The sequence below is a fragment of the Fusarium musae genome, chromosome 5 (genome assembly GCF_019915245.1).
Source record: "Fusarium musae strain F31 chromosome 5, whole genome shotgun sequence".
Taxonomy (NCBI): Eukaryota; Fungi; Ascomycota; class Sordariomycetes; order Hypocreales; family Nectriaceae; genus Fusarium; species Fusarium musae.
In genome coordinates this window covers 2378682-2400302 of record NC_058391.1, presented here as the reverse complement: position 1 = coordinate 2400302, position 21621 = coordinate 2378682, and the positions used below count along the sequence as shown (strand labels likewise).

Below are 21621 nucleotides of genomic sequence, written 5' to 3'. Positions count from 1 at the left end.
GTCGTCCCACTCCTCGATTCCTTGATTGAGCTGGAGCTGCTCAATAAGTTCGGGCATGCCACTCAAGTTTTATAAAACGGTTGGTGTAAGAGAATTGACTCGTCATACGATGAGAATATGCTCATGTCTGAGCTTTATCGTCCGGTCAACTAAACGCTCCGTACAAGAAGAACGTTGACGAGTTTGAACTTGACTGTCCCTCTTATGATATAGCACATTTCTTTGATTAACTAACTCATGGATGTAAGCTGGACCTTGCATAAATAGCTGCGAACGCCACTTAGGTGCAGTTGTCCTACCCCAGCCATAAAGAGGTGGCGGAGCAATCACAACTGGTTTACGGGAGTAAGTGGAGGTGGGAGGACACGGCAAAAACGAGGTTCCATGTTATTATGAGAGCGCTTGTCTCGGTCATGAGGGCTTTGTTCAACAATTTGTCAACGTTGCTGTGTCGTGTAATTTCGAGTGGATTGCGGCTCTTTCAAAAAGAAAATCTTCACAGAACAGTATTTGTCTTGTAGTTCTGACTTCCATATCACATGTCATTCTTGCCTACAGCTGGGCAAAGAGCTAACTAACTCAGCCGCCAATCTGGCGTAAGCTTCAATTGGTACACGATACTTACGTCACCTTACAGTCTTACCACCCATTCCCAAGGTTCCCAACTCGTGTTCCTGAGTATCACTATTACCTTCATTTCCTAGTCAAAACCTGAGACCGCCAAATCCTCAACAGTCTCAAGAAGACCCTTCATTCTCTTCAGAGGCGCAGGCAAAAATTCCGTGTCTGCTACAGTATATTCACTAAAATCCAGCCCGTTAACACAAGCTCAACTTGAGCTCTGGGCACCTATAGCTTGGTCTCCCTCAAGCCCTCCAGCTTCCCTCCCATACCTGGCTTCAGCTCCCAAGATGTCGTCTAACGAAAAGGCTCAACTTGACAAGGACAAGCTGAAGGAGAAGCTTGAGGAAAAATTCGATCTCTCTCACTTCGATCCCAATACCGTAATACGTGGCGCTCAGCTCACTCTGGTGGGAGGTGAGTACCACCCACCATATGGCTTCATGCCCTTTGCCCATCACTAACCAATAATATAGCTCATCGAGCACTACAGAATCCGGCCCTTTTCACAACCGATCACTATCGCCAAGCTGCCATTGCAGTGGTGGCAGGTCTTGCCATTAGACTAATCGTCACCATACCCGTGAGTCTCAATACCAGCATGAGCAGAAGAGCAACCCTGCTGACAGTACAATCAGATCGTCGGGATCAAGGTTTTATTATGGTTCATTTCATTCTTTCTATCTCTTGATGCCGTCACATGGGACGATACTCTCGTCGGTGGGCTTGACTTTGTCGCAGAATATGTCCTCCAAGTCCCCTTCTTCCTCATGGCCCTCATGCGTTATGTTGTACCGACCCTCGATAACCTGTAAGTCGAAAATAAAACGCCACGAAACACTTGAAAGTACCTAACCTCCTTTAAATAGCTTCATGCAGTCCCTGCAATGGGTTGATATGACCTATGTTCAGAAGCACCGGGGTGATAAGCCTTCGGAGCTTCGGGATATGTACTATCCCAACCTGAAGATGTACCGTCCCTCTGATGGAAGTACGCACTCTGAAAGTACCGCTCAGGCTGTTTCCATGTTTGTTCTCCGCTTCCTTCGCAAGGGTGGCATTTCTTTAGCAGTTTTTGCACTCTCATACACACCATATATCGGTCGATTTGTCCTGCCCGCGGCCAGTTTTTACACCTTCAACAACGCCGTGGGCTTGGGACCGGCCTCTGTCATCTTCGGTACGGGAATTTTTCTCCCTCGAAGGTACCTGGTTATCTTTCTCCAGAGCTACTTCTCTTCCAGAAGTTTGATGCGAGAGTTGCTCGAGCCATACTTCGCTCGTGTTCACTTTACAAAGGACCAAAAGCGAAACTGGTTCCGCAGCCGCGAGGGAGTTCTGTTTGGTTTCGGTCTGGGATTCTACATTCTTGTCAGAATCCCTCTAGTGGGCGTCCTCGTCTATGGCATTGCCGAAGCGTCCACCGCATACCTGATCACCAAGATCACTGACCCGCCGCCGCCCCCTCAGCAGATGAAGGAGTTTGCTGAGGGACAGCAGAATTGGTCTAACAAACATGAGTTCTTGAACCTTTCACTGGCCAACATTGACTCGGTACATAACCTTGAGCTATCTAAAAAGGCCAATTGAATGGCAAGGGCGTCACATTCGATGTGCCCGAACGGAAAGTAGCTATCATGCTCAGCATAGGACCATTTGACATCGGAAGCGATCACCAACACCATAGTTTTTTGGTCATGCTTTCATCTAAAAACAAAACCATGTCAGAAGCCTACTCGCTCAGCAGAGCAACGAAACTACATGGCCGTTTCCCGGTTTCTATGTCCCAGCATGATTGGATAGTCAATATGCCAGGCTAAAGGTTGGAAAGATAGTGTTTCTTTGGAAGCGATACCAGCCGTGACCAAGCTTTACGTCAGGCTTTTAGTGAACAATGCTATTCTTTCATGGCATTTGTACCAATAGCTAGCCCAAAGTTAGCCATGTCCAGACGCCCCCTTTCGCTGCATCTCAGCATCAACTTGATCTTAATTCACCGTGCATATCCTCAGCAGCGTGCAATGGTTGCAAGACATTATCTTGTTTCAGTGATCGAAGGGCTAAGTATTTTCAAAACTCAATAAGCTACGTGAATTGTCTAGAAGGACGAAGAGCCACCAAGGCTTCATGTTTCGGTCAGTTCCATCTCACCAGTCCGGAATAATGGAGAACCTCTCATGAGCAGTATCTGCACTATGCTGCCTCATAACCTTGTCACCTTGGCCGATGAAATCACATCCAGGTGTATCGCACTTCCGAAGCACGTTGTCACCTTCGTCTTGGATTTCACTCAGAGCCACGTGTCCTGTGAGTTCTGCATGCTTCTTTCCCTCACGCTTGCCGCTGCCTATCCAGTCACATCCCTGCACATCACATCGTAGAAGCAGTCCTTCCGTGTCAGTGTAGTAGTGCGCCTTGTTGAGTTTCTCGACGAGTTCCTTAGTCTTTTCGAGTATCTCGTCGTCATCAGTCGGCCAAACAGTTCGATCCATCTCAGGAGGGTAAGTAGGTGAGTCATGTGGGTAATCAGACAGGCTAAAGGCAACTCGGTCGTAGTGAATTCCGGAAAAGACAAGAATACAGCGATCTGTCTTATCCTCTCCGAAGTTGATCAGGTTTTGGGTCTGTAATCTTTAATGTCAGTGGGGAGCGGTGCAGCATAATATTTCGACTTACCTGGACATCAAACGTGCAGATCTGGATATCGAAGATGGAGGATAAGATGCTCAGTTCAATACCGCCTCCCCACCGATCAGGGTCTTGAATACTGCGGCAATATTGGCTGGGAGGACTACCGAGGACAGCATCCGAGTAATCCTCGGGATGTTCAACAATGTAGTCAGCCATCATCCTTCTCAGCCGTTGAGCGGGAATCTGATCTTGCAGAGCCCCACCAAAGGCTGTGAATAAACAGCTGTTATCGCTGGGCATCACCCTTAGAACTACATGCCGTCAATCACAATAGTCTCTGGAGGCCAGCAAGATGTTATCACTTACGCAGAGTTCCACCTAATTCTGGCCATGGAACATTAACCTCCTCTGGGCTCTCATTCCGCTTTGCCGCCCGAGATGCCAACGCTTGATGCTGGGCAGTGCCAGTTTGAAGCGGCGCAGGAGGTGCGGGAGGCGGTACGTCCTCGGGTACGATAGTGAGTGTCTCGCCGTGAAGACCAAGAGATCGAGCAATTTCATCACTTTGGCTAACTTCAAGAGTCTTCATAGCCATAGGAGGGCCGTATTTTATGCCAAAAGTGGTAATTCCTGTCTTGGCTCGAAGTTCATCAAATAGCACCTTAACAGTGGCACCATCGGGTATCTCGAGGATACCGGTACCGGCTGGACCTTTATAACGAGCTCGCATGGTGGTGATTTTATGCAAGATTCGGTATGATAAGACAATTTAGTGCTTTCTCGTAACGGATATGGGTGATTAATGTGTTTGGGTGAAAGTTGTTTGAGGTGAGTGAGGGAGGAGGGGCTACTTTACTCAAAAGGCGAGGAATTGAAGGAAGCAACAGGAAAGCGAGGTATTAAGCCCGGTTTAAGCAGGGGTTGGTACCACAAGAAGAGAATTCTATGAGCTTGAGTAACAGGAAAACAAGTCCGGTATATGAATCACAGAAACAATAAGGCTAGACTGGCTCAATGATCTGGATGAAAGTTGGCACCAACATCACAGCCATGTGTCAAGTGACAGCCAATTGGGACCCGCTTTCCAAGAAATACACTGCCACTCTAACCAATTACAGGACGAGAAGTCGCGCGCAAATGCACGCGCTCCCAAGGACAGTCGCACTTTCAATCAAGCTCAGAACTAGTACGCAGGTACTCTTTAGTGACAGCTTCCTCCCGCTGTCGTGATTTCGCAGGACAACCCGCTCCAGCAACTGAATGCCGCAATATAGATAAACTTGACAAACGCTAAGTGTACGCGCCATCAACGTCTCGATTTTCCTGCATTGCGACCGGACCTGAGTGTTCCCACGAGCCTGTCATGTCCAGCCGGAGGGCGAACGCGCCAGAGGTGCGCGAATCTATAGAGGCGAAGACTGCCTCCGTGGACGTGGAGATGAAGGATACACCGGATGATGATATCGATGCCGAAGGCGACCCTGACGTAGATATGGATGCGGAAGGTGATGAAGATGCCGAAGGTGAAGAGGACGCAGAAGGTGAAGTGGACGATGAAGGTCGCCCCGATATGCATCGCTTGATTCATAATCTCTCGACCTACCTGTGCAGCGTTCAGGATGAGTATGCTTCCCCTCCCTAGTGCAGGAGAGGATTGGGTGATTCTGACAGAGTTATAGTGGTGAGCAACTTGCTGCTGGCTTCCAGCGCATCCCGAATAGACGGACGCTGCCTGATTATTTCGAAATAATCGCCGAACCCATTGCTTTCAGTACCATCCGAGTAGGTTCTATGCAGTCTTGGTAGCTGTTATATGGATCATTGACCAAAACGATAGGGCAAAACTCAGAAGAAGCAATACGGCTCATTTGCAGAGTTCGTCAAGGATGTTGCGCAAATCTGCCACAACGCTCAAGTTTACAACCGACCCTCCGCTCCTATATTCGGTGCCGCAGTTCGCCTTCGAGAAATTCTCGTCCAAGAACTCAAGAAGCTGGTAGAAAAGGGCCACATCAATGCCAATGATGCACAATTGCCAGATCTCGGCGAATTACCACCCGCAGAAGAGTCTCCACCAGCAGAGGAAGATGAGGAAGACGAGGAAGATGACGAGGAGGAAGATGAAGAGGAAGATGAGGATGAGGATGACGATTCAGACGATGAAGGCGGACGACGCAGGGGACGAAGACGACGTGGCGTTGGTCGAAGAGATCAGGACAAAGATTACGAAGATGATTCGCACAAACGAAGAGGCCGACCTCCCAGTGTTCTTACACCGAACGAAGCCCGCATCGCTTCACTATTGAAGGGCCTGAGAAAGCCTAAGGACGCTGCAGGAAATCTACTTGTTCACCCTTTCGAGAAGCTACCAGACAAAGCAGCTGTACCAGATTACTATACAACGATACTAAACCCCATCGCTCTTGACAACATCAAGAAAAAGGCCAAGCGGAAGAAGTATCAAAGCATCGACCATGTTCTTCAGGACCTCAATCTCATGTTTGAAAATGCCAAGCGGTACAATGAGGACGACAGCGAAGTGTATAAGGCCGCGGTTGAGTTACAGAAAGAGGCTGTCTTTTTAGCTGAACAGGAGAAGGCCAAGCCTGATGATGATTTTCGAGACGAAGACGGCAAGTTACCGTTGGCGGAGATTCAACATAACGGGCAGACCTGGAAAGTCGGTACGTACACATAAGGATACCACTGTGCGACGCGTTTACAGTGTTGTCACGCGGCTAACATGAATATAGGTGATTGGGTTCACATTAGAAATCCCAATGACCTGGCCAAACCCACCGTGGCGCAAATCTATCGAACTTGGCAGGACCGTGCTGGCCAAAGATGGATCAATGCCTGCTGGTACTACCGACCAGAACAGACTGTGCATCGATATGAGAAGCATTTCTTCGAGCATGAAGTCGTCAAGACAGGTCAGTATCGGGATCATCAAATCGAAGAGGTTTTGGATCGATGCTTTGTCATGTTCGTAACCCGATTCAATAAAGGGCGGCCTCGAGGATTTCCTCTGGACAAGGAAATTTATGTGTGTGAATCACGCTACAACGAGGAAAAGTTCACATTCAACAAGATCAAGACGTGGGCAAGCTGTGTCCCAGATGAGGTACGCGATAAGGACTATGAAATGGACCTCTTTGATGTGCCCCGGCGCATGAAGAAGATTCCCAGTCCTATTAAGCACTTGCTCCGCGATGATGCAAAGGAGACAGATGAACTTCCCAAGCCAACATGGGGAAGCCCAAATGCCCCGCCCATTGTTGGGGCGGTACATCGCCGTAAACGGGAGGCCAATGTAAGTGAAATGCATCTGTTCTTTTGTTCCTTCTGCCCTGCCAGTGCGATGCCATGCCATGCCATGACTCGGCTGGCTGTCACTGTATTTGTTATCAGCAAACGAGCGCCCTGCATGATCCCTGCCCGCCAACGCCTTTTTCTGCCCTCCCCAGCTTCGACGCCTGATTCTTGGTTGTGATCTATGCATGCCTCAGGCTTTTGTTCGTCTCACTTTGTTGTCGCACGCAACTGACCATAACTTTTCAGGAATCACCACCGCCAGTGCCCACCCCTCCGCCACAAGCCATGTCGGCGGTCCCACTACCTGATGCTGGCGCTGATTCTGGCCGGCGCGCTTCAATGTTGTCAGTGCCTGGTGGCATTCCTAATGATCATTCCGGGAGACATCCTTCAATATCATATCCTGGAGGTCCTTCACCTTCGCCCGTCCCATACAATGCTCACATGACGCCTCACTTTCAGCCGGTCACTCCTGGCGCCCAACCAGCACAAGTTCAACAGACTCCAGTCCCTATTCCACATCAACCTCACCTCGGTGCTCAGCCACAAGTGTCTGTACGGCCTGTACAATATCAACACCAGCCTCAACAGCCGCAGGCAGGATATGCGCAAGGATTCGCCCCTAACTACGGGCAACCGGTGCCTCCTATGCATCAGCAAACACCTATGCCAAACCACATGACCCAGGCATACAGCCAAGTACAGGCCACTCCCGTCGCTCGCAGCCCTATGCCGGCTGCACCAGGGATGCCTATGCCGGGTGGCAATGTGTACAACCCGCCCAGACCACCAGAGGTCTACGCACTTCCCGACAATATCAATGATGCGATGCCAAAGGAGTTGCGAGAGTCATTTCAACATGACAGTTCTGGCCGAGTTCTCTTCTTCACTGCTCCTCCTCTCGACAGACCCCACAAAGGCATATCCCACGAAAGTGCTGGTTTAGGGCACAGCGCCAAATATCTGGCTGGGAGGAAAGAATGGTTGGCCGACCGGGAGAGGAAGAGAAAAGAGCGCGACGAGCAGATCGGAAGTAACTCAAACAAGAAACTCGAAAGGGATGCAGCAGATGCGCGTCGAGCAAAAACAGAGATTGTTGCGCAGGCCAGTGATGCTATGGCCAAGTGGTTGGAGCAATACAATGAGGATACCCAGAAGTGGAAAGAAAAGGCAGGGCTTGAAGGCTGGCGTGAGGTCAAGCCACCCAACGAAGAAAACAGCACTGTTTGAGTCGACGAGTGAGCAGCAGTTGGGAAGCAAACATGAATTAGAGGCGCCCAGGGATCCTATTCAAGATCAAGAGGGCGAAAACTAGGTTAACTTTCTATGCGTTAGAATTGGAGTAATGGCTAAATTCACCCAACAGTATCTTGCAACGATTCTGAGACGAGTTGTAGTAATATTAGATTGTACTGATTGATTGGCAAGGTGTCCTCTTCATGTGCATATGCGTCACAGACAGACTTCTCGGCTTCTTTAACGACATTGGCCCTTCGTCGGCATCTCATTCAGCTGCTGGCAGGCTGTGTGGTCAGAGCTCTTTTTCGTCAAAGCTGATCATGGGTCGGTCGTATGAGTGATTCACATTTGTCGTCCATCATGAGTTGCTGGAAGTTGCCCACACAAAGCAGGACGGATAGAACCACTGCTATTTGGGTTGGGAACGCGTTGCGCAGCTTGTAATCTCTGATCAGAAACGTGGTGGCAAGTCCGTGATAAAAGTTATGTTAGTAGCTACTGGGTTCGGTGCTGGGTACGGTCAATGCTGGAGAACTGACTGTTCGGCTAAGCCGTCGGGCATCAGGTAATTGAAATGGTTGACTCAAGCCAATCAGCAGCTGACGGAACTAATGGAAACCTCCTGCTATGCCGGACATGTACCTCCTGGGTTATTTATGACCGCGCTACACCGTCTTGGGAACCTCGGTGTACCTCGACGCTAACGCATACCTTGGACTGCCCGGCTTTTTTTCTGCTTCCCCCAAAGCTTGCCGAGAGGAACTTGTTTGTGAGTGGAACATCGCGAATCATTGTCCGAGCTTGTCTCATTTGTGTGTGGTTTCGTTTTTCCCTCCTGGCCTCCATTGCCTTCTATATATCTCCACCTCAGCAACAACAACCCGCGATCCTCCCCGTCGCATCCTCTCCTCCGATCCTCGACAATCCCTCTCACAGTCCTTCAAAATGCTCTCAAGAAGTATAGCCACCGCCGCCCGCATGGTGCCCGCCACCAGGGCGCTGAGGCCCCGTTCGCACCCTCTCGTCATGCTTCCCTCCATGATGCAGACCGTTCGCACCTACGCCGATTCCGTCATCAAGGTTCCTCAGATGGCTGAGTCCATTTCCGAGGGTACTCTCAAGCAGTTTTCCAAGAGCATTGGCGATTATGTCGAGCAGGATGAGGAGATCGCTACCATCGAGACCGACAAGGTATGCATGCCGTCATAGCAATATTGAAAACTGTCACCAGGACAGGACAGCCTTACTAAAACATCGTCACCAGATTGACGTTGCTGTCAACGCCACCGAGTCTGGCACCATCAAGGAGTTCCTCGTTGCCGAGGAGGATACAGTTACTGTCGGACAAGACCTTGTTCGAATTGAGCTTGGAGGCGCGCCATCCGGTGACAAGAAGGAGGCCCCCAAGGAAGAGTCCAAGGAGCAGCCCCAGAAGTCCGAGTCTGAATCAAAATCCGAATCAAAACCTGAGCCCAAGCAGGAATCCGCTCCTGAGCCTAAGAAGGAGTCTGCTCCTGCTCCCAGCAAGCCCGAACCTCCCCGACAGGCCGAGAAGAAGGACTCCAAGCCACAGTCTGCCGCTTCCAGCGGTCCCTCTATGGGTAACCGAGAAGAGCGCCGTGTAAGTTGCTACATGCCATGATGCATAGATAGTTTTGAGCCCAGTCTTCGAGTACTAACTGTCTTTCAGGTCAAGATGAACCGTATGCGCCTTCGAATTGCCGAGCGTCTCAAGCAGTCCCAAAACACGGCTGCTTCCCTGACCACTTTCAACGAGGTCGACATGTCCAACATCATGGAGTTCCGCAAGCTTTACAAGGAGGACGTTCTTAAGAAGACTGGCGTCAAGCTTGGTTTCATGAGTGCTTTCTCTCGAGCCTGCGTTCTTGCTATGCGCGATCTCCCCGCCGTCAACGCCTCCATTGAGGGACCCAACGGCGGTGACACCATCGTCTACCGCGACTACGTCGATATCAGCGTGGCTGTCGCCACCGAGAAGGGCCTCGTTACCCCTGTCGTCCGAAATGTCGAATCTATGGACATGATTGGCATTGAGCAATCGATTGCCGACATGGGCAAGAAGGTTGGTCGCAATTCTGACACGCTCACTCACAAGTAGACTGGTGACTGACCATGTGTTGACAGGCTCGTGACAACAAGCTTACTATCGAGGATATGGCTGGAGGCACCTTTACCATCAGCAATGGCGGTGTTTTCGGGTCTCTCATGGGCACTCCCATCATCAACCTCCCCCAGAGTGCTGTTCTTGGCCTCCACGCTATCAAGGAGCGCCCCGTTGCTGTTAACGGCAAGATCGAGATTCGACCCATGATGTATCTTGCTCTCACTTACGATCACCGTCTGCTGGACGGCCGGGAGGCTGTGCAATTCCTTGTCAAGGTGAAGGAGTACATTGAGGATCCCCGAAGGATGCTCCTGTAAGAGACATCACTAAATGTCAAGCTACTTAATACCCTATAGCATGTAGTCAATAGTCTTGTCGAAGAAATTCGAGGCGCCTGGACTATCATCTATTGTATACTAAACAAAGATAAAGTATGGAGCATGCACATTCTCTTGCCAATGTTGATAAACATGGATTTCATCATAGTGGTATATCCTAGTTGCTTCTGTGTGGAGAACTTAAGCCTTACGAAATTGAAGCGTGCCTTGTTTTGGCTTAGTCTTTCCTTTCGTGAATCATTCGCAAGGTCTAGTTAGTAGTTATCCTGTGACTTGTCAAGGACCTTATGACCCAGCTTTCTTTGTAGTTGTTTGCTTTACCACGCTCGAATCAGAGCGACTGAGAACATGTCAGTCCCCGTGAGCGCCCTTTTTGTCATCGACATCCAGAAAGATCTGGCATCAGATGACAAGACTGAGATCCCGCACGCTGAGCGTATACGCGATGCCGGAGAACAAATACTTGAGGTTGCCAGAGGTATCGCTGCCGACCCGAAACCCATCATAGTTTTTGTTCAGCATGAAGAATCGCCCGAGAGTGGTCCTCTCGTAAAGGGTAGCAAACCATGGGAGTTGGTCCTCGAAAATGACCTAAACAATCCAAGAGAATTACTCGTGTCAAAGAATCAACGTGAGATTGCTGCATACTCATTCGTAGTTCATTGCTAATTGTACACAGGAGACACTTTCAAGTCAAATCCAGATCTAGCTGGTCGTCTCAGGTCAAAGGGCATTCAACACATTGTTGCATTTGGCATACAGAGTGAGTGCTGTGTGCTGGAAACTTGCAAGGGCGCTCTGGAAGCTGGTTTTCGAGTCACGCTGCTTCAAGGTGCTCACTCCACTTATGACACCGAGAACAAACAAGCCGTTCAGATCGAGCAAGATGTTGAAAATGAACTCAAGGCTCTAGGTGCTTCGGTGACTCCATGGCAAACTGCTATCGGTCAGTGGGCCAACACTGGAGTCTTGGGCTGAGATTGCATATACAACAAAAAGAGTGTTATTTCTATGATGGCTCTCTGTCAACTGTTCGTATGCTGCAGTTTCCGGTACGGAATGGTTTGAACTGAAGGAAAGGCACGGTCGTTGCAACGATATAAAAGAAATGCTGATCCAAGCTATGTTTGTAGCCCTTTCCGATTGCGACATGGTGAGAGGGAGTGTGTTGATATGGCATTTGCAGCCCGAGTCCAGTTATATTACGGTGCCACAAATGAATTCGAGGATGATTATCTGTCATCCTGAGGGAAGTTCTCACAAAAAGAAAAGCCATATCTGGTGAATATCGCGGGCCATGGTGCGCATACTGGCCGTGTCTAAACACACTTGCCAGCCGTTTCGGCCATGGCATTCGAATAGTAAAAGCTTGTTTGCTCATGTTGCCAGATTCTCAGCGCAGTGATTAATGCCATGAGCCTCCATCGCTCTGCGGGACAGCATTGAGCTTCAACGTCGACGAATATCATCTTGAATGGTTTGGTAAGGCTCACCAACCGCTTGAATGATGTAATCGCAACAGCTTTGTCTGAAGCTGCGCTGCCACCGATTGCAAATGGAGGCTGAAGCCGAAAGAGTTTGTACTCATGAGCGTAATTCTTATCGAGTATCTCGTCTTTTGCTGTCATGCGCCACTCAAACTGCTGCAGGTGGAAATCGCCGTTGGTTTCTTCCCGTTTGCCCTTGGTGTCGGCCTTGGAGATACGCTCTGGGAGGATTGAGAAGGGAAAGGTAACCGTAAGGTTGTCCTCCAACAGCCGAGCTGACATGCCTTCCATAGCAACTGTCGAGTCTCCAGCCTTGACAACGTTCTCCTGATTCGACACAGGAGAGAGATTGATGAGGCTCTTGAATTTAAGGGCCGTGTCGTCGGACTTGTATGGTTCTCTAGCCGCTGCCAGCACCTTATCCTTGGCAGACGGTCCATTATGAATCAACATGCACAAGCGATTAACACTATGACCGGTAAGACCCGCGTAGACAGAGGCAGCAAATATTTTCTTATTAGATTCATCACCAAGAAGGAAATTCCGATACGAAAGCTGATAGTGTCCGATCAAAGTCTTTGGCAAAGCAACATGCGATAAGTCTGCGCATTCCTGAACGAATGGCTTTGCCGCTGGAGAAGACTTGGCAACTGTTCCAGTGGCTGAAGTTGCCGGTTATGAGATATCTGAATGGGGCGGCGGAGTGTCACTGGGGAAAGAGAAGCTTGGAGGACTATGCTTAGAGGCTATAGTGTAGGTAGATAATAAGAGCTTTATAGACATAGGTCTTAAAAAGTCTTTACTTAAGATATTTAAGTTATATTAAAAAGTTAAAATGTCTTTATAGTACTATGGAAAGTATAGCTAATAAGGTTTTATATATAAAAAAGAATATAATATAATATTTATTTTTTAATATATTATATAAAAAGTATTATATATTATATTAATTAAATTAAAAAAGCTAATATAAAAAATTAATTTTAAAAATTAATTAATTATTAAAATATTAAAATATCTTTATAGTAATATATAAAATATAGCTAATAAGGTCTTATATAATTAAAATAATATAATATAATACTTATTTTTTAATATATTATATATAAAGTATTATATATAATATTAAAAAATATAATAACTTTAAAAGTAAATCTTAAAGTTATATAATACTATAGCCTTTAATTTTATAATTTAATTAAATAAATAGCTTTAATTTATAAATATAAAAAGATATTTTCCCTAGCTTTAGTAAGTTAAATACTTTCTTTATTATTATTTAATTAAAGTAATTAATATTAAGGCTTTAACTTAAATAAATTATCTTAAAATAAGCTAAAAACTAAATAAGCTATTATAAAATATACTATTATATAATTACTATTAATAGCTATAACTATCTTATTATAATAATTAATAATTATATAAATAGTAATTTAACTAATATTAATAATCTTAATATTAATAATATTTTTAATTTATATACTTTTTTTTAATATTTAAATATTATAAATAAAGATTTATTATATATTAATAAATTAATATTAATATAATAAGTTAATTTTATAATCTTTAATTATTAAAAAGTAAAAATATCTTTATAGTAATATATAAAGTATAGCTAATAAGGTCTTATAATAAGAATAATATAATATAATACTTATTTTTTAATATATTATATATAAAGTATTATATATAATACTAAAAAAACATAATAACTTTAAAAGTAAGTCTTAAGGTTATATAGTACTATTACTTTTAACCTTATAATCTAACTAAATAAATAGCCTTAATCTATAAATATAAAAAGATATTTCCCCTAGCTTTAATAAGCTAAATACCTTTTCTATTATTATCTAATTAAGGTAATTAATACTAAAGCTCTAACCCTAAAAGCCTAATTTTAAATAAGCTAAAAATCACAAAAACTAATATAAGATATAATATTATATAATTAATATTAATAATAGCTATAACTATCTAATTAAAGTAATTAATACCTATATATCTAGCCCTTTAACTAAAATCTATAGCCTTAAGCTTAATACTATACTAATCCTTTAATCCTTCCTAAAGTATTATAAAATTATAAAAAAATACCTACTATATATTAATAAACTATTAATAATATAGTAAGTTAATCTTATAATCTTTAGCTATTAAATATAATTACTTAATATTAATAGAAATAAAGCTAAAAATAAAGCCCTTAATAATTATATTATAGATTAAATATATATATTAAAAGACTTAATAAATTACCTAAAATAGAGTTAATATTTATTAAAGTAATAGCAGGCTTTTATTAATAGTATTATATTAAGTAATAGTAATAGTTAATATTAGCTATAGTTTATAAAATTAAAATATATAGTTATAGTAATTAAATTATAAATATAAATATTATATTATAAGAATTAAAAGCTATTATAATATAAAAGAAAGGAAGTAAAAGGGAAAAGAGAGATAAAAAGGTAAATTAAGAAATAAAGGTTTTAGTATTAAAGGAAAAACTATAAATATTAGCAGGCTAAAGCTAGCTTAGTAAGTTAGTAATAGATTAGATTAAGTTATAAGGTAATATAAAGCAGTATAAAGAATATAAATTAAAGGTAAATATAGCTAATAAATACTTAAGAATTTTTAATTATATTATAAGGCTTTTAAATATATTAAAAAGATAAAATATTTTTATAATAATATATAAAATATAACTTATAAAGTCTTATAATAAAAATAATATAATATAATACTTATTTTTTAATATATTATATATAAAGTATTATATATAATATTAAAAAATATAATAACTTTAAAAGTAAATTTTAAAGTAATATAATATTACCTTTAACTTTATAATTTAATTAAATAAATAGCTTTAATTTATAAATATAAAAAGATATTTTTTTTAACTTTAGTAAACTAAAGGCTTTTTTTATTATTATTTAATTAAAGTAATTAATACTAAAGCTTTAATTTTAAAAGCCTAATTTTAAATAAGCTAAAAACTATAAAAATTATTTAAAAATATTATATTATATAATTAATATTAATAGCTATAATTATCTTATTATAGTAATTAATACTTATATAAATAGTAATTTAATTAATATTAATAATTTTAATATTAATAATATTTTTAATTTATATACTTTCTTTTAATATTTAAATATTATAAATAAAGATTTATTATATATTAATAAATTAATATTAATATAATAAGTTAATTTTATAATCTTTAATTATATTATAAAGCTTTTAAATATATAAAATATATTTATTATATTAATTATTATAAGTAAATTAAAAGCCTTAAAAAACCTAATTAATTACTTAAAGTAAGATTAAGACTTATTAATAAAGTAATAAGCTTTTATTATAGCTATTAGATTAAATAATAATAATAGCTAATATTAAGTATAGTTTATAAAGTTAAAATATATAATTAAAGTAATTAAATTAATAATATAAATATTATATTATAAGAATTAAAGGCTATTATAAAGTAAAAGAAAGGAAAAAAAAGGGAAAAAAGAAATAAAAGAGTAAATTATAAAATAAAGGTTTTAATATTAAGGGAAAAGCTATAAATATTAATAAGCTAAAGCTAGCTTAGTAAGCTTTTAAATATATAAAATATATTTATTATTTTAATTATTATAATTAAATTAAAAGCCTTAAAAGGCTTAATTAATTACTTAAAGTAAGATTAAGACTTATTAATAAAGTAATAAGCCTTTATTATAGCTATTAAATTAAGTAATAATAATAGCTAATATTAAATATAATTTATAAAAGTAAAATATATAATTAAAATAACTTAAGTATTTATTAGCTATATTTACTTTTAATTTATATTTTTTATATTACTTTATATTACTTTATAATTTAATTTAATCTATTATTAACTTATTAAACTAGCTTTAGTTTACTAATACTTATAGTTTTTCTTTTAATATTAAAACTTTTATTTTTTAATTTACTTTTTTACTTTTTACTTTTTTTTCTTTATATTATAATAGCTTTTAATTTTTATAATATAATATTTATATTTATAATTTAATTATTATAATTATATATTTTAATTTTATAAACTATAGTTAATATTAATTATTATTATTACTTAATATAATATTATTAATAAAAGCTTATTATTACTTTAATAAATATTAATTTTATTTTAAGTAATTTATTAAGTCTTTTAATATATATATTTAATTTATAATATAATTATTAAAGGCTTTATTTTTAATTTTATTTTTATTAATATTAAGTAATTATATTTAATAATTAAAGATTATAAAATTAACTTATTATATTATTAATAGTTTATTAATATATAATAAGTATTCTTTTATAATTTTATAATACTTTAAAAAAGATTAAAAGATTAATATAATATTAAGTTTAAAGCTATAGATTTTAATTAAAAGGCTAAATATATAAGTATTAATTACTTTAATTAAATAATTATAGTTATTATTAATATTAATTATATAATATTATATTTTATATTAGTTTTTATAATTTTTAATTTATTTAAAATTAAGCTTTTAAAGTTAAAGCTTTAATATTAAGTACTTTAATTAAGTAATAATAAAAAAGGTATTTAGTTTATTAAAGCTAAGGAAAATATCTTTTTATATTTATAAATTAAAGCTACTTATTTAATTAAATTATAAAGTTAAAGGTAATAATATTATATAACTTTAAAACTTACTTTTAAAGTTATTATATTTTTTTAATATTATATATAATACTTTATTAAAAAGTAAAAATATCTTTATAGTAATATATAAGGTATAGCTAATAAGGTCTTATAATAAGAATAATATAATATAATACTTATTTTTTAATATATTATATATAAGGCATTATATATAATACTAAAAAAACATATATATAATACTTTATATATAATATATTAACTTAAGTATTAATTAACTATATTTACTTTTAATTTATATTCTTTATACTGCTTTATATTATCTTATAACTTAATTTAATCTATTATTAACTTACTAAGCTAGCTTTAGCTTATTAATATTTATAGTTTTTCTTATAATACTAAAACCTTTATTTTATAATTTACCTTTTTATTTCTTTTTTCCCTTTTATTTCTTTTCTTTTACTTTATAATAGCTTTTAATTTCTATAATATAATATTTATATTATTAATTTAATTACTTTAATTATATATTTTAACTTTATAAATTATACTTAATGATAGCTATTATTATTACCTAATTTAATAGCTATAATAAAGGCCTATTACTCTATTAATCCCTAGTTTAACTACTGTTTTATTATTAATTTTACTTTATCTATTTAGATATAAGGGTAATTAGTTATATACTTAGGTATATATATTTAATTAATAGAAGTTAATTTAGCTTTTACTAACTAACTTATATAAAAGTTAACCTTTTTCCTTTAAACCTTTAAACCCTGTTATTACCCTGCCTTTATCCTAGAACTCTATATATAGATATACTGCCCTTCTATTATTATAGTCTTAGACTATAACTAGCTTATTATATTAATAATAGGATCCCCTTTATAATAATAACCCTTTTAGCTATATTATAAAGCTACTTTTTATATATATTTAAGTTACTTATAAAGGTAGTAAGGAAAGTTACTTAATTTAATTAAAGGAAATAACCTTCTTTTAAGACCTTTTTTAAGTTTAAAAGGCTTATAAGCTTATTATAGACCTAGCTTAAGTTAATTATATTAAAATAAGTTAAATAATTTATATAACTAATTAACTTAATTAACCTATAGTTAAAGATAGCTATTTTAATAAAGTTAAATTAATACTTTAATAAGAAGTTCTTTTTAATAGTAGCTATTATTATATAAATATTTTCTAGATTTTTTTTATTAGCTATTTATAAAGTAGGCTTAATAGCTATATTAAAGTTATAGCTAGTTATATAGTAGGCCTAATTATATAGCTATAGGCTATTTTATATAGTAGGTATTATATTAATAGCTTTAATAGATATTAGTAACTGTAATTAATAAGTCAGGAAATATACTTAAGTGTAATAAGTATACTAGGCCTAGTATATTATAAGGGTTAATTAAAGATCTTTTAACTAGGGTAAAGGAAGAAGGTTAATATAGCTATTAAGGGACCTATAGGCAGTACTTATACTGCTTAATTAAGGTAATAGTTATATTACTTAAAGTAAATAAACCTTAATTAATTTTAAGCTTTATAATTCTAGCTTATTATAAGGGCCTTACTATTTAAGCTATTATATAAAAAGTTAAAAGCTTAATAGCCTTAAATAAGGCTAATAGTAATTAAAAAAAAAAAAGATTACTTTATTAATAAGTCTTAATTTAACTTTAAGTAATTAGTAAGGTTTTTTAAGGCTTTTAATTTACTTATAATAATTAATATAATAAATATATTTTATATATTTAATACTAAAACCTTTATTTTATAATTTACTTTTTTACTTTTCTTTTCCCCTTTATTTCCTTTCCTTTACCTTATAATAGCCCTTAATTCCTATAATATAATATTTATATTATTAATTTAACTACTTTAACTATATATTTTAACTTTATAAACTATACTTAGTATTAACTATTACTACTATCTAATTTAATAGCTATAATAAAAGCCTATTATTGTATTAATAAATCTTAATCCTACTTTAAGTAATTAGCTAAGTCTTTTAAGGCTTTTAATTTACTTATAATAGTTAATATAATAAATATATTTTATATATTTAAGAGCTTTATAATATAATTAAAGATTATAAGATTAACTTACTATATTAATATTAATTTATTAATATATAATAAGTCTTTATTTATAATATTTAAATATTAAAAGAAAATAAATAAATTAAAGATATTATTAATATTAAGATTATTAATATTAATTAGATTACTATTTATATAAGTATTAATTACTATAATAAAATAGTTATAGCTATTAATATTAATTATATAATATAGTATTTTTAAATAGTTTTTATAGTTTCTAGCTTATTTAAAATTAAGCTTTTAAAGTTAAAGCCTTAATATTAATTACTTTAATTAAGTAATAATAAAAAAGGCCTTTAACTTACTAAAGCTAAGGAAAATATCTTTTTATATTTATAGATTAAGGCTATTTATTTAGTTAAATTATAAAGTTAAAGGTAATATTATATAACTTTAAGACTTACTTTTAAAGTTATTATATTTTTTAGTATTATATATAATACTTTATATATAATATATTAAAAAATAAGTATTATATTATATTATTTTTATTATAAGACCTTATTAGCTATATTTTATATATTACTATAAAGATATTTTATTTTTTTAATATTTTATATATTTAAAAGCTTTATAATATAATTAAAGATTATAAGATTAACTTATTATATTAATATTAATTTATTAATATATAATAAGTTTTTACTTATAATATTTAAATACTAAAAGAAAGTATATAAATTAAAAATATTATTAATATTAAAATTATTAATATTAATTAAATTACTATTTATATAAGTATTAACTACTATAATAAAATAGTTATAGCTATTAATATTAATTATATAATATAATATTTTTAAATAGTTTTTATAGTTTTTAGCTTATTTAAAATTAAGCTTTTAAAATTAAAGCTTTAATATTAATTACTTTAATTAAGTAATAATAAAAAAAGCCTTTAGCTTACTAAAGCTAAGGAAACTATCTTTTTATATTTATAGATTAAGGCTACTTATTTAATTAAATTATAAAGTTAAAAGCAATATTATATAACCTTAAAACTTACTTTTAAAGTTATTATATCTTTTAATATTATATATAATACTTTATATATAATATATTAAAAAATAAGTATTATATTATATTATTTTTATTATAAGACTTTATTAATTATATTTTATATATTATTATAAAGATATTTTTACTTTTAATTAATATTAATTATATAATATTATATTTTATATTAGTTTTTATAATCTTTAGCTTATTTAAAATTAAGCTTTTAAAGTTAAAGCCTTAATATTAATTACTTTAATTAAGTAATAATAAAAAAGGAATTTAGCTTATTAAAGCTAGGGGAAATATCTTTTTATATTTAGAAATTAAAGCTACTTATTTAATTAAATTATAAAGTTAAAGGCAATAATATTATATAACTTTAAAACTTACTTTTAAAGTTATTATATTTTTTTAGTATTATATATAATATCTTATATATAATATATTAAAAAATAAGTATTATATTATATTATTTTTATTATAAGACCTTATTAGCTATACTTTATATATTACTATAAAGATATTTTAACTTTTTAATAATAAGCTAGAATTATAAAGCTTAAAATTAATTAAAGTTTATTTACTTTAAATAATATAATTATTACTTTAATTAAATAATATAAATATTACTTACCCCTTAATAGCTATATTAACTTTCTTTCTTTACTTTAATTAAAAAAATACTAGGCCTAGTATACTTATTATAAAGTATATTCTTTAATTTAACTTTTATTATTTTTATTAATTATAGTTAATAATATTTATTATAGCTATTAATATAATACTTATATAAAGTAGCTTATAATTATATAATTAAGCCTATTATATAACTTATTATAACTTTAATATAGCTATTAAGCTTATTATAAAGGTAATTAATAAAAAAGAATATAAAAAGTTATATATAATAATAGCTATTATTAAAAAGAACCTTTTATTAAAGTATTAATTTAACTTTATTAAAATAGCTATTTTTAATTATAGTTTAATTAAATTAATCTATTATATAGACCTTTATAGCTTAATTAATATAACCTAGATTAATAATAAGCTATTAGCTTTTAAAGATTTAAAAAGATACTTAAAGGAAAGTTTTTTTTTTAATTAAATTAAATAACCTTTTTTACTACTTTTATAAGCTTAAATTTAAATATATATAAAAAGTAGTTTTTTAATATAGCTAAAAGAGTTATTATAGTAAAAGGGAAGCTACTTTTAAATTAATAAAAGCAGTATATTTATATATAGAGTTAAATAAAAGTAAGGTAATAGTAAGGTTTTAAAACTAAAGGTTTAAAAGAATAAGGTTAACTTTTATATAAATTAATTAATAAAAGTTAAATTAACTTAAAGTTAATAATAACTTTATTAATTAAATATATATACCTAGGTATATAATTAACTACCTTTATATCTAAACTGCAGATAAAGTAAAATTAATAATAAAATAGTAATTAAACTAGAGCTATAAGTATTATAGTTAGTCTTTAAAGCCTTTAAGTAATAAAAAGTATTAAAAATAAAGTTTTTTTTTAAAAATATAAAAGACTTATAATTTATATTTTAAAAAGTAAATTAAAGTATTAATAAATTATTTATTAATATTTTCTTTTTAATTATTATTAGCCTTATTTAAGGCTATTAAGCTTTTAACTTTTTATAAAATAGCTTAAATAGTAAGGCCTTTATAATAAATTAAAATTATAAAGCTTAAATTAGTTAAGGTTTATTTACTTTAAGTAATATAATTACTGCCTTAATTAAGTAATATAAATATTACTTATCCCTTAATAGTTATATTAACCCTTTTCCTTTACTTTAATTAAAAGACTAAAATAATACTAGGCTTAGTATACTTATTATAAAGTATATTTCTTAACTTAACTTTCCTTTTATTAATTATAGTTACTAATATTTATTAAAGCTATTAATATAATACTTACTATATAAAATAGCCTATAGTTATATAATTAAGCCTATTATATAACTAGCTATAACCTTAATATAGCTATTAGGCCTACTTTATAGGCAGTTAATAAAGAAAATCTAGAAAATATTTATATAATAATAGCTACTA

General features: G+C 34.5%; 6 protein-coding genes across 6 annotated transcripts; 4 read left to right on the top strand and 2 right to left on the bottom strand.

Moving 5' to 3' along the window:
* Positions 1 to 911: 911 nt before the first annotated feature.
* On the top strand, positions 912 to 2211 carry J7337_007140 (uncharacterized protein; the record flags this gene model as incomplete). Its single annotated transcript, XM_044824795.1, has 4 exons — positions 912 to 1038; positions 1098 to 1204; positions 1251 to 1432; positions 1491 to 2211. The coding sequence occupies 4 exons, from the start codon at positions 912 to 914 to the stop codon at positions 2209 to 2211; spliced, it is 1137 nt and encodes a 378-aa protein (XP_044680452.1).
* A 557-nt stretch (positions 2212 to 2768) lies between these two features.
* J7337_007139 (uncharacterized protein) lies at positions 2769 to 3982 on the bottom strand (the record flags this gene model as incomplete). The annotated part of the gene is made up of 3 exons (XM_044824794.1): positions 2769 to 3245; positions 3298 to 3521; positions 3619 to 3982. 3 exons carry the CDS (start codon positions 3980 to 3982, stop codon positions 2769 to 2771), a joined length of 1065 nt encoding a protein of 354 aa, XP_044680451.1.
* A 633-nt stretch (positions 3983 to 4615) lies between these two features.
* On the top strand, positions 4616 to 7797 carry J7337_007138 (uncharacterized protein; the record flags this gene model as incomplete). Its single annotated transcript, XM_044824793.1, has 5 exons — positions 4616 to 4875; positions 4932 to 5034; positions 5090 to 5936; positions 6006 to 6565; positions 6814 to 7797. 5 exons carry the CDS (start codon positions 4616 to 4618, stop codon positions 7795 to 7797), a joined length of 2754 nt encoding a protein of 917 aa, XP_044680450.1.
* Positions 7798 to 8751: 954 nt separating this feature from the next.
* On the top strand, positions 8752 to 10248 carry KGD2 (2-oxoglutarate dehydrogenase complex E2 component; the record flags this gene model as incomplete). Its single annotated transcript, XM_044824792.1, has 4 exons — positions 8752 to 8997; positions 9071 to 9427; positions 9497 to 9889; positions 9952 to 10248. The coding sequence occupies 4 exons, from the start codon at positions 8752 to 8754 to the stop codon at positions 10246 to 10248; spliced, it is 1293 nt and encodes a 430-aa protein (XP_044680449.1).
* A 369-nt stretch (positions 10249 to 10617) lies between these two features.
* On the top strand, positions 10618 to 11247 carry J7337_007136 (uncharacterized protein; the record flags this gene model as incomplete). The annotated part of the gene is made up of 2 exons (XM_044824791.1): positions 10618 to 10900; positions 10949 to 11247. The coding sequence occupies 2 exons, from the start codon at positions 10618 to 10620 to the stop codon at positions 11245 to 11247; spliced, it is 582 nt and encodes a 193-aa protein (XP_044680448.1).
* Positions 11248 to 11588: 341 nt separating this feature from the next.
* J7337_007135 (uncharacterized protein) lies at positions 11589 to 12209 on the bottom strand (the record flags this gene model as incomplete). The annotated part of the gene is made up of 1 exon (XM_044824790.1): positions 11589 to 12209. The coding sequence occupies one exon, from the start codon at positions 12207 to 12209 to the stop codon at positions 11589 to 11591; it is 621 nt and encodes a 206-aa protein (XP_044680447.1).
* Positions 12210 to 21621: the final 9412 nt, after the last annotated feature.